Below are 12892 nucleotides of genomic sequence, written 5' to 3'. Positions count from 1 at the left end.
AAAAGGAATTATTTCCACAAATCTTACCCCGTATCCATATACTATTATTTCTAAAAGGAAGAGATTAGATGATTACCATATTATAAAAATACCTAATTGGTATGATAGCCCTTCGTATCCTGTGATAAGATGAGCTAGTGTAAGCATATGATGATATAATTATGCAGAAAGGTTTCAACACACCCAAATGCCACGAGTCATTCCTTCTAAAGTATACGACTTTAACATAACTTTTTTTATCAGTTTTATAGTTTTCTCCATTTCTCCGTCTGTATTAGTTGGAGTATTCAAGTATGTCTCAAGACTATGTTAGAATTCTTTGAAGATTGACAACTTATAATATATACTGATCAATTTTCTTCTGAATGTCTCTCTTGGTGGAACATACTGTAGATAAGCTATTTCGAATTTCTTGATATCAAACTGCAAAATCAAAATTTTTTTGTGAATTTGTTATTCTTTTTTATTGTTTATTGACAGCCTGTTTATTAAATTTATGTAGTAACTTTTCTTAAATGGATATTAAAGACTCATTTCCTTCTAGAGCCCCTCTAGTTTTGACCACTTGAATACTTGGATAGTGGTCACTGACAAAGTTTTGCAGTCGTAAGACTTTGTTTTATACTCTTTACTTGTTTTCTTTCCATTAAAGAGACGTAATAAAATATGGTAAATACTCAGGAATCAGGATACTACACGATGTAGATATTCCATGCTATATTTTTTCATTGGCTACTTTTGGCTTTCCATTTATTCTGATTGGAGTATTTTTTACCCGTCCTTTGTGTAATTAATCATTAATTTGTCATTTATAACATCAGAGCTGTATTCAACATGAGAGTGCATTTGTTGTTATTAACTTTTTTTTTCACTAGCTTTTATCATCCCAACTTCACTTACTGTAAAGACGAACTGGCTTAACAATTCCTTCGTACACATTGGCCTCCACATACAATTCTAGGGTCTCTTTTCATCATTTTACACATATCCCTAATTGAAACAATAATGTATTTTTTTTATCTTTCACAGCAAGTTATTATGAGGCACAGGGAAATAAGTCTCACTGCCTTTACAGAAACAAAATCTATGAGATCGGAGAGAGTTTAGAGGTTGCTGATGATTGTTCAGCCTCCTGCCGTTGTACTGAATCATCTACTTCGGAATCGTAAGTAAATTATTGCATTCAGTTTTGGTATTTTTTGCTAATATAATATTTACAAAAGTCTCTTCACTTTTATATGAATTTGAGTGTTGATTAAATCCGAGTCTAAGTTAAAGAAAAAGGTATTTTCTCTTTAAACTAAAACATGCCTACTGATTTTATGAGCATTATTAATTCTAATTTTATGGTTGTAATACATGCAAAGAAAAGTTACATGGTTTTAGAAGATTTTGTATCCAATATTTATGTGCTATGAATTCTTGATATGTTCTCCTAATTGAAAAATCTATATTAATTTTTTCTTTACACGATATTTGAAAATAATTCCTGTTATAAACATAGTTTACTCATAATGTACCTTTAAATTAGGAATGAGTTCATAATCAGTTTTTTTGGGGTCAGCTCTCAAAATAAGCATTTGTGGGCTAGGTGAATAAGTATATGCCTTAGCTGTCAACTTTTTATGATGTCATTGGTAGGTTGCAAATTCTATCACTAACTGTTTACTGATAAAGATTCTATATATTGATTAAACTTACAGATTAAAAAGTATAGTGCATTGATGGATGATGTAACATTGTGCAATCAATACACATAAGTTTCATGTAAATTAAGTACAGTATACAGTAATGGTGACCAGAAAAATTTGGTCGCGGAATATTCGGTCCCCAGACGTTCAGTCCCAGAAAACTTGGTGCCAGAATTTTTTATTATTTATATACTAGCGATGAAAACTGCAATGTAACTAATGAAAAAAATTAAACAAAGAATAAAACACGTTTTATTAATAAAAGTGTAAAAAAAAAAAAAAACTTGTTTCTTCAACAAAAAACGTATACTGTACAGTATGATATAAAATTTTAGCATATTGTGCTGGAAATCAAGAAAATTAGGTCCCAGAACATTTGGTACAGGAAAATTCGGTCCCAGACCAGAAAAAATACTGTAGATGAATAGAAGTTTTATAAATTAGGAAAATTCTGTGCAAAATAAATCAATAAAAGTTTAAAAAGTAGCCTTTATATATAAAAAGTCATGCTTAAACCATCGATTAAGTCATACATAATATTTCCTATTATCAAATTTCTTAAACTATGAATTAGGGGTATTTTATTTAAAATAAATTTATAGAAGTTCAAAAATTATAAGGAAACTGATATTTAAAATTATCAAAGATATCAAACCAGAAATAGGAAAATTTAATGCAATGAATGAGCAATAGCCTTTAAGAAAGGTAATTTATCTTCACCATTATTTGATTCTACAAGATTTTTTATTCTCGTATCTGTTAACCTGATATTTTTTCATTTGCGGATTATCTCCTCATTGAGCCTGAGTTATCTTGGTCTGTGTAAGGAATTCTTCTTTTCGGAGCATCAATAAGCTTCCAAATGTTTGGGTGCTTACTTGTTACTAATGTGCGCAGTGCTGTGTGAAACCCTTTAAGTGCATTGTTTGCCCGAGGCAATTCCTGAATCACCCTATCTTAAACATTCCAAAAATTAACTGCATATAAGTGCTGTTCTCGTCTGCTGCATCTCCCCTCTTCGGTCCAATATATGGTAGCTCAAAATAACTTAAAAAACGGATTTTGAGCGAAGCGAAAAATCTATTTTTGGGTGAGATAGCCATGTCGTCCTGATGGAAGGTTCCTTCAGTAGCTTCCTAGGGTATATTTAACTACAGTGGATATTCCCAGAGAATTAAACTAAAGGTTATCACAGAATTCTAACTTCTGGTGCGAGTACCCTAAAGGTTTCCCTCTAGGATATCGTATATCAACAGGGAACACATGTATGAACACGCCACATAGCTATCTGCACCCCATATAGAGTTAACACTTCGATATGGAAAGGTGGCTGAGTAACTGAGGAGCCGTTCCAAAGTTACTCTCATCCGTGGCTACTTTTGGTACCCGAGACGTAAACAAACGGGCGCCATTGCTAAATGACGTCACGTCTGTCTTCATCCTGAGCTCAGCTCCTACCAATCTCCGCGATACAGTATGTCAGGGAGGGGCCTGAAAGGCTGAACTAGAATAGACGGGAGGGTCCATCAGGACGACATGGCCATCTCACCCAAAAATAGATTTTTCGCTTCGCTCTTCTCGAAGCGATCATTGAAGAACTACTCACCCGGTGGAGAGATCATGCTGGTCTCGGAGACAGGACAAAGGTTAATATTCGAGTAGGAATATTATCAAGGCATAAGTGAGTATATAACATAATTACTTATATTATTCTTTAGATCATACATTAAAGCGGTAAATGAAACTATAACAATCGTATATTTCTTAATAAGGAATAGGAGCGAAAGGAGACGCACATGGTAATAAAATAGACATTTTAATTTTAAGATTGCAGATCATTATGGAAGTAATTACAATAATGATTATAGAATTTATTTACAGTAATAATGAATAATGTACATAGAAATGAAAGACGGTGATCTTGAGTCTGAAAAGAAAAGTTTGATTTTTAGAAACACAAGTTCCCAGAGGAATGCCAGTCTATTAAAGTTCAAAAAACACTCCATGCTCTAGAGCATGTGGCACGCATGTAAAATTTCTATGACATTTCACCTTGGTAAAGAACAGTCTATTAGAAACACTTAGTGTCCATTAAATCACTATGTATCACAATAGGGTCAACACAGGCACCCGTAGAGTTAGAGTCCCAAGTAACTCACTGTTCTATGCAGATTTAAGCAGCAGGTTTCATAACACTACCTGCAGCTACCAAGAAATGTTTCACTTCGTGCACCTGTTTTGCGTAGTGCTTGAAGAATACGCGCGATGATTTCCAGCCTGTAAAGCTCTTGAGGCTTTCGAAATCCATACTCTGGAAGAAATTCAGAGAAGAAGCAACTTTCCTAGGATCGTGACCTGCGGGTGTACTGTCAGGATCCGCTCTGCGAATGAAGTAGGTGATTTTCGCTCTTAGTTGTTTCAGTGACAGGTCGCTACCCGATGTTTCTCCTTTGAAGAGTTGTCCTCCACCGAAGTCTGAAGTTCTTCGAAGATAGACCTTAAGACTCTCCACTGGGCATAGAGAGACATCTTTCTTCAGGGGGCAGATTCTCCAAGGGCCCCATCTCTTGGTGGGTAGTTCATTCTTGGCGAGAAACATCGGATCGGGGAAGAGGGTAAGATCTCCTGTCTCGGCGAATAGGATATGACCCTCTTCTCTTGATAATGCCACTATTTCACTGACTTGGGCTCCCGAGGCGAGAGCAAAAAGGAAGATAACTTTTTGAGTCAGGTCTTTCAGAGGGCACGAATCGTTGTCCAGGCTAGAGGCAAAATGGAGCACCTTGTCCAGGGACCAGGAGATAGGTTTTGGTGGAGGTGCTGGGCGTAGTCTAGCGCATGCCTTTGGCAGTTTATTGAAGATATCACTGGACAGATCAATCTGGAAGGCATATAGGAGTGGTCTATTCAAGGCCGATTTACAAGTGGAAATCGTGTTGGCCGCTAAGCCTTGTCCATGAAGGTGAATGAAGAAGGACATGCATAAATCAATGGTGATTTTCGTAGGATTTTTTGCCTTGACGAAGGAAACCCACTTTTTCCAGGACGATTCGTACTGCCTTCTGTTAGACTCTGTCTTGTACTCCTCGAGGAAGTCTAAGCTTTTCTTCGAGATCCCAAACCTTTTCTTTGCGGCCAAGGAGAGAAAATCATGAGATGAAGGTCCCTGACTTTCAGTGATGAAGCGAAGACAGTCGACTTCTGTACTTGTTGAGAGAGGACTGGGCCCGGTAGGGGGATCAGCGTGGGCTGCAGCTCCAGGACCAGGGGATACCAATTGCTCCGGGGCCACTTGGGAGCCACTAGGGCCGCTGTCCCTTTGAAGGTTCTCAGTTTGGATAGGACTTTCAGCAGAAGGTTGGGAGTAGGGAACAGGTAGATCTTGGACCATCTGTTCCAATCCAGGGACATGGCATCCACCGCTTCTGCCTTGGGGTCCTCGTACGGGGCCACATATCGAGGAAGTTGATTGTTGTCGCTCGTCGCGAAGAGATCGATCTGAAGTTCCAGGACTTGGTGAGAGATGAAAGAGAATGATCTTGCGTCTAGGGACCATTCCGACTCTATTGGACTTGTCCTTGATAGAGCGTCCGCTGTCACGTTGCGGAATCCTTGTAGGTGAACTGCAGACAGGTGCCATTTCTTCCTTTCTGCGAAACGAAAGATAGGGAAGAGCACCTGATTTATGTGGGGCGATCTCGAGCCCTGACGATTGAGACATCTGACTACCACCAAGTTGTCCAGAGTCAGACGGATGTGGATCGAGGGAGGCGGTGAGAGTTTCTTCAGGGTGAGAAGAACTGCCATGGCCTCCAAGATGTTGATGTGAAACGTCTTGAATAGGGGAGACCATGTTCCTTGAACCTGCTGTTGGTGGGAGTGACCTCCCCAACCCTCCAGTGAAGCGTCCGTGTGGATGTTGATCGATGGAGGCGGGTGTTGAAGAGGGATGGACCTTTTCAGGGCCTTTGCTTCTGAACACGGCTTTAAAAGTAAGCAAAGTCTGTTCGGAAGCCGTCTCTTGAGGTCTCTTCGAGCGATGGATGCGAATAGTCTCCAGACTCCCGCGGCATCCTTTAGCTGTGCGCGAAGCACTGGGTTTGTCACTGAGGCGAACTGTAGAAAGCCGAGAACTTGTTCCTGTTGGCGTCTTGAGATCCGTTTGGATTTTGAAAGCCTTCTGACAGACCCTGCTATTTCCTTCCTTTTCTTCTGTGGAATGGAAAGGCAGTGTGACTGAAGGTCCCAATGGATTCCCAACCATTGGAACTTCTGAGCTGGAGAGAGGCGAGATTTCTCGGCGTTTATCTTGAAACCCAGATGCTCTAGAAACTGGGTGACTTTGTTGCAGGCTCTCAGACAATCTTCAGGCGATGTCGACCAGACTAGCCAGTCGTCTAGGTAGGCCATCACTTGGGCGCCCTGAAGACGTAGCTGTTGGACGATTGCGTCTGCCAGCTTGGTGAAGATTCGTGGAGCCACGTTGAGCCCGAAGGGCATGGCCCTGAAGGCGTAACTTTTCCTTTGGAGTCGAAATCCTAGGTAGGAGGAAGCGTAGCGATTCATTGGAATGTGCCAGTAGGCATCCGCCAGGTCTATGGAGACCGTGTAGGCCCTGTGAGGCAGAAGGGTCCTTATCTGTTGCAGAGTCAGCATCTTGAATTTGTTGTTCGCAATGAATTTGTTGAGAGGGGACAAGTCTAGAATGACTCTGAGTTTGTCTGAGTCTTTCTTGGGAACACAAAAGAGTCTCCCTTGGAACCTGGTTGACTTTACCCTCTTGATCACCTTCTTGTTCAAGAGCTCCAGGACATATTCTTCCAGGAGGGGGTTTGACTGTTGGAAGAATTGCTGGAAGGATGGGGGTGGTTGAGTCCAGCTCCAGCCCAGTCCTTTCTTGACGATGCTGTGTGCCCAAGGATCGAAGGTCCAACGATCCTGGAATTGGCGGAGTCTTCCTCCCACAGGAAGCACTTCATTGCTTCTGGTGTCCCGAGGGTTTGCTACCTCGGCCGCTAGCTCCCCTTCCTCCTCTGCCTCTGGAGGGACAGCGAGAAGAATCTCTGCCGGAGCCTCTGCCTGAGCCCCTACCTCTGGGACGAAAGGTAGTAGAATGTTGCTCATAGGCAGGGGTGAAGACCGGTGACTGCGACACCACCGGCTGGGGGACCAGTTGAAAGGTCTGTTGTGGCTGTGCGGCCACTTGGGGAGTAGCGGGACCCGGAAACTGACATCTTGGTTGACGTTGCTGGGGCCTAGGCTTTGAGGATTTCCTCTTAGGCTGAGGGCCATCGTCCTGAGAGGACTTCCTCTTTCGGGACATGCCCCACTTGTGGAGAAGGTTCCGGTTCTCCGTGGCAGCTTTGTCCACTATCTCTTTCACCAAGGCGGAGGGGAAGAGATGTTTGCCCCAGATGTTGGAGGAAATCAGTCTCCGGGGTTCGTGTTTCACCGTTGCACTGGCAAATACGAATTCCCTACAGGCTCTGAGAGCCCTAGCAAAACTGTACAGATCCTTGGTCACAGTCGCCAGGTGTGACTTAGCAAGGACCATGTAAAAGTCCGGGACTCTGGTGTCCCCGGCCATGAGTTCTAGCTGTACCTGATGTGACAGCGAAGCGGCGAGTCTCTCCTTAGTATCCTGTTCCCTACGAAGGAGGTGATCATTCAGTCGTGGGAGGTCCTCGTTGAACTGACGACCAGCCACATCAGGTTCTAGTTTCCCTACCGTGAAAGTAAGCTGGACGTCTTTCCAGTACCTGTCATCGGGGGGAAGAGTGAGGGAGAAGGGTCTGCACTCCTCCAGTGCAGGGCAAGTCTTTCCTTCCTCCATAGCCTTCATGACCGCTTGGAAGGCCTTTTCAGCGAAGGGGAAGGTCGCAGTAGCTGGAGCAACAAAGGTTGGATGCTTCTTGCTCAGCGCTGGCATCTTGGAGTTTGTGAAACCCCGACTCTTCACTGCTTGAGCTAGCATAGCTTGGGCCTTTGCGAGATCGAACACTATCACTTCCTTAGGTTCAGTCTCTTCTTTTGAGGCTGGTTCGGACCTGAGCCGGACGTAACAGTCCGGATAAGCCTCAAAGTTCGGGAAGAACTCCACTTCTTCCAGAAGAATAGAGCCAACCCTTTCACTAATGAAGATTTTGCCAGTAGTGATTGGCATATGCTCGGCGTATCTCCAAGGGTTAGCTTCCGAGCAGGTGGGGAGGTCCTTAACCGAAATCTTTTTCGTTTGTTTGAAGCCGACGAGAGTCGTCCGGAATTGTTCCTGGGTCTCTCTCAGCTTCTTGTCCATGAGGGCTTCTAGCATCCTGAAGACCTCTTGAATGGCCGATGGAAGAGGATCCAGGGTGGCGGAAGTCGAAGGAACAGGTTCCTCGGATGACACTGGAGTTGCTGGGGGAGCTGGAGCGACCTCGTTCTCCGATTCAGGATATTCCACCTGATCTTCCTCATAGTCAAGCTCTTCGCCCATGAGATTCTTCTCCGTTTCTTCAGACACCTCCGACATACGTTCTACGTTGTCGGAATCGAGATGGCACTCACGCATGGACTGTGCCATGACGATGTCGGGTTCGACCACTATTTGGACGGTGGGAATTTGTTCTGGAGGGATCACCGAGTCCTTGGATGCTTTCGGAAAAAACAAGGCCCTCAAATCTTCATTGGGAAGATAAGGTCCAGAGGCGTTCTTTTGGAAGCCTCGCATCCATTTGCGCAGCTTCTCTCTAGCAATGCCCTTCACCTCCGTGGTAGGAGGATCGTTGAACGCTTCGTCAAGAAGACTCTTGCAGACTGAACAGTTCTGCGGATCCCAGAATTTAAGGTCGCCTTTTTTGGCGGCGCAGGGGGCGTGGGTCCGGCATGCCTTGTGCCCGTAGAAGTCCAGGTGTTTAACTCCACAGAAGTTACTTTCACACTTCACATACTCCTCCTGTAAAAGAAAGAGATCATGAGTACATGGAAGGCATAAGAATGACTTACATTACTCTAGACTTAAGAATAGCTTAATCTATAATAGCATATTAATTATATGTTCAAGATTGATGAGCATGAAGGGAAGTAGATAGACACACACTTGTGAATCCTGCCCAGCCGGTTACCGTAACCTTATCCGTTGACAATTCCTTAGGACCCGAGGGTCTCAAATGAGGGAAAATCCGTATGGATGAGCCAAGCTAGGCTTCCTAAAAGAGGAATTGTCCGCAGATTGTAAAAGGATCTGAGACCACTCAGAGCCGTGAGGGAGAGGGGAAAATAGGATAAACTCCTTAGTAATATGTAGGTTCCGGCAAGCGACTGCACTGAGATGCACAGAGTATGCTGGAAATGTTGTAATGTACAATCAAACAGCATAGCCACTATATTAGTTGGTATAACAATACCTATATGGAGGTGGCCAGGCTATCTGGCTGCATCAGATTGACTGCCGGCATGGTACCGGCAGCCAAGGAAGGGGTACATGTCCCTTAGCGCCTCATTAGGGGGCGCCGGCAGACCGACGGAACTCCGGCAGACCGACGGCACGCCGGAGACCGGTCCTGCAGGGTGGAAAACATCAAGGAGGACACACTGAGCGACCGAGATGGACAATACCACAGTGGCGACCGCCGGCACAGCGGCGGATCGCCGGCAGAGGCGGTGGGCTCTGGCAGCCGGAGGCTGACGGCATGGTGAACCTTAGTTCAATTCATAAGATATATATATATAAAGGGCGGATACCTAGACTGCCGGCAATCAATGCCGGCAGGTGGGCGGCAGTCTCCGGCAGTCGGCCGGCTGTCGCTAGGTAAACCAGGGTAAATATAAGGGGTGGGACGTTGGCGGAATGTCAACGGAAGGTGGCAGCCTCCGGTAGGCGGTAGGCTGACGTCGTAGAGGGGAGGTATCTTATGAATAGAGGTCACCTGAGGTAGTGGCGGTTATCGCCGGCAGTAGAGGCGGCAAGGGACCGGCACCATGATAGAGAGAGAGAAAGGTAAGGAGGGATGGGAGGGGTAATATCCTATACCCCTCCGGCATCCCTCCGGAGAGAGTGCACTCATGATAGGAGTAGGTATTCCTAACATCCGGCGGCAGTGGGCCGGTAGACGGCCGGGAGCCTGAGGTAACCCAAGGGAGGGATAGAGAGCACTCAAGAGGGGGAATCCTCCGCCGGCAGGACCGCCGCCGGCAACCACCCTTATAGAACGCTATGAAGGGTATGTGTACCAGAGCTGCCAGCTCAGCAGGAGAACAAGGTTAGCCCTACCGCTCCACCCAAGGGAGGAGTTGTAGGACCGAGGACAGGGGTGTGTAGGCAGGTCTACACCAAAGGGATAGAGTGGGGAGGGAGAAGTAGGGGTCTTTCGTAAGTGGGTAGACTCTGTATGAGAGAGGCCACCAAGGCAAGGGAGAACACTCCCTATCCTCCTAACCTAGGATAGGTAGCACAGATCAGGTACAGTACTAATGTACTGTCCTAAACTATAATAAGCCAGAGTCTGCCCCCAGAGCTTAGCCTAGATTAGGAGGACCAACTCCTAGGCTAGGAAGGCCTGGAAAGACACATTGCTAGATGCAGGGAGGAAGGAGTAACCCAACCAAGTGCAACTGGGGAAGGACAGAGCCCTTCCTAATGTCTCAGACACGACCCTAAGGGGGGTTCATTCCCTTAGGGTAGGCTGAGAAGCGATAAATACTCTGGGTGAAGACAAGATTCTCCCTATTATAGAATAAGGGAAAAGCAAGGCTACCCAGAGGGAATTACCCGTAGCTAAGGGGAATAGGAAGCATACAAGGGTTCCTACATTAGGTTAGGAGGGGGTTGGTACACAAACCAACTCAGTTCCTTGTATGGTCCCCGAAGGCGAAAACACTTACATCACAGTAACTAGTATGTTGAACAATGCCAAAATCTTCATAACTTAACTTAGGAACACTGATATATATCATGCATTAAAGTGAGCACTAGGCTGTCAAGCCTAGGGGCTAGGCTAGCGATCTAGTATGGGGTCGATCAACGACCGTAGTCTAACGAGCGCTAAAACACGATATAATAATTTCCTAGCTATGAAGACAAAATAACATGATATTAATTAGTTAAAGGACCGGAGAAGGCTATTCTGGCTAACTAAATAAAGCATGCAACGTGAACAGCGACGCCGTCATGGCGCTTCCGGTATCGGCACAGCTCTGCCACAAAACACAATATTTTAGGAAAAATAGAAGTTACTTTACGCCCAGAGCTTATTTAAACAATACTGTACTAGGACCTGGTACTCAACTTTCCAGAAGAAGGCGAGGCTGAAGGCTGCGACATAATGGCGATGTAAGCAGATAAAGGAGGCACTTGGAAAAAAACCGACTTAGCGTAGGACCTACAGGCGAAAGGATGAAGACGGACGTGACGTCATTTAGCAGTGGCGCCCGTTTGTTTACGTCTCGAGTACCAAAAGTAGCCACAGATGAGAGTAACTTTGGAACGGCTCCTCAGTTACTCAGCCACCTTTCCATATCGAAGTGTTAACTCTATATGGGGTGCAGATAGCTATGTGGCGTGTTCATACATGCGTCCCCTGTTGATATACGATGTCCTAGAGGGAAACCTTTAGGGTACTCGCACCAGAAGTTAGAATTCTGTGATAACCTTTAGTTTAATTCTCTGGGAATATCCACTGTAGTTAAATATACCCTAGGAAGCTACTGAAGGAACCTTCCATCAGGACGACATGGCTTGAGCCCAAAAAAGTCCATTGGAATTGATTCATCCTCACATAGATCTTCATAGTATCAATTACGTCTTCTGGTGGTAAAAATGCAAGGGCACAAAACATTTTATTTTTGAGGCAAAACAACCATCAGTACTATGTTGAACTTTGTATCCTAGTTGGCATATTTTCATGCAAACAGTCTGGTAAAAATGAAATAAACAACCTTGGCTGCTGCTTTCAGTAAAGATATTGTCACGGCTGTTACGAATTGCTCATTCAAAGCCAATCAAAACTTGACGTGGGTTAATATTTGGTTGCAATTTTAATAATTCAAGAAAACGTCTGTCATATATTGCTTCAGTTTTGTCAGGCAATAAAATGAAAGCTCTAGGATAATATCCACCATTTATGAAGGCATGAATTGTGAATAGCTGATACCATATACTTGGGGATTAAATGTGCCATCCATTGCTAAAATTGGTGTATTTTCAATTTGCTGAAAACATTCATCTGAGACGAAGATTAAAATCCGCATTTCATCATCACTGCCTGTGTCGCATTGCAGGAACAAATGACTGCCGTATAAGTATTTAAAAGTATCAGGTACTTGAAATCATGTTCGTTGAAGAGGCAAAGGAGAAGCACAATAAACTTTATTGTGCCAGTTTGTAATGCTTTTAGAAACCATTTGTAACTGTGGTAATTCATATTTTGCATTCTCCCTAATGTTGCTTGTAGCTTCGAAAATGAGCACCGAGTACTTGTTTCATCTCCATCCTGCAACTTTTCTCTTAATGCTAAAATAGCAAGACGAGCTTCCACTACATTCGGCATTGGTTCATGGTCATGAATTTTGATTGCTGAAATAATTATAGGTTCATCTGGTTTATTCTCTGTTCGAACACGAGTACGACCTGTGTTACGGTTCTCACACGCCACAATTTCTTTGTCTTGTCGGAACTAAACTTATGAAAGTCATAAACATAATTAACTTTATCAATCAATTTATCTTTGTTTTTATTCACTTTTTAAATATTTTGCAGCCATTTTGGGGTTCGTCAAAAAGGAAAATTGTGTTTATCCTGGAGTTACAAATGTTAAGTAAAGTTTTGTAAATACCCATAATAGGCGGTGTCAATGAATGTTAATGAAAGTACACAAATTATCTTTGTCAAATACCATTACAAGTGCTTAAAGTCCTATATTACAAAACTACCCAACTTAATGTTAAAAACATCATTTATTACCATGTACCCCTTTGTTCCCAGTTTGTAAACCAAACCCAGACTCACAAAGTTCTCACACTCTTGCTGATCTTGTAAAGCATCTTGTTTGGATTGTTGAGCAATTAATCTCTAATCTAAATAAGTCAAAGTTATTGGTAGAAATATGATTATCTTTTCTTCTGCCATAATATTTTCCATTTGTTTCTGTGTCCTTTTCCAGCTAAGTTATGTTTAATAATAATAATAATAATAATGATAATAATAATAATAATTCCTTTTAGAA

At 43.5% G+C, this 12892-nt stretch overlaps 1 protein-coding gene across 7 annotated transcripts in view; it reads left to right on the top strand.

Moving 5' to 3' along the window:
* The window catches only part of LOC137653849 (kielin/chordin-like protein), a 352325-nt gene that overhangs the window by 198400 nt on the left and 141033 nt on the right, over positions 1-12892 (top strand). For all 7 annotated transcript variants that reach the window (XM_068387520.1, XM_068387509.1, XM_068387513.1 and 4 more), the window contains one exon: positions 1030-1165. In XM_068387520.1, coding sequence (XP_068243621.1) covers positions 1030-1165 — 136 coding nt within the window. The remainder of the gene's footprint in view (positions 1-1029; positions 1166-12892) is intronic.

The sequence above is a fragment of the Palaemon carinicauda genome, chromosome 1 (genome assembly GCF_036898095.1).
Source record: "Palaemon carinicauda isolate YSFRI2023 chromosome 1, ASM3689809v2, whole genome shotgun sequence".
NCBI lineage: Eukaryota > Metazoa > Arthropoda > Malacostraca > Decapoda > Palaemonidae > Palaemon > Palaemon carinicauda.
This window is presented reverse-complemented; position numbering and strand designations above follow the sequence as displayed.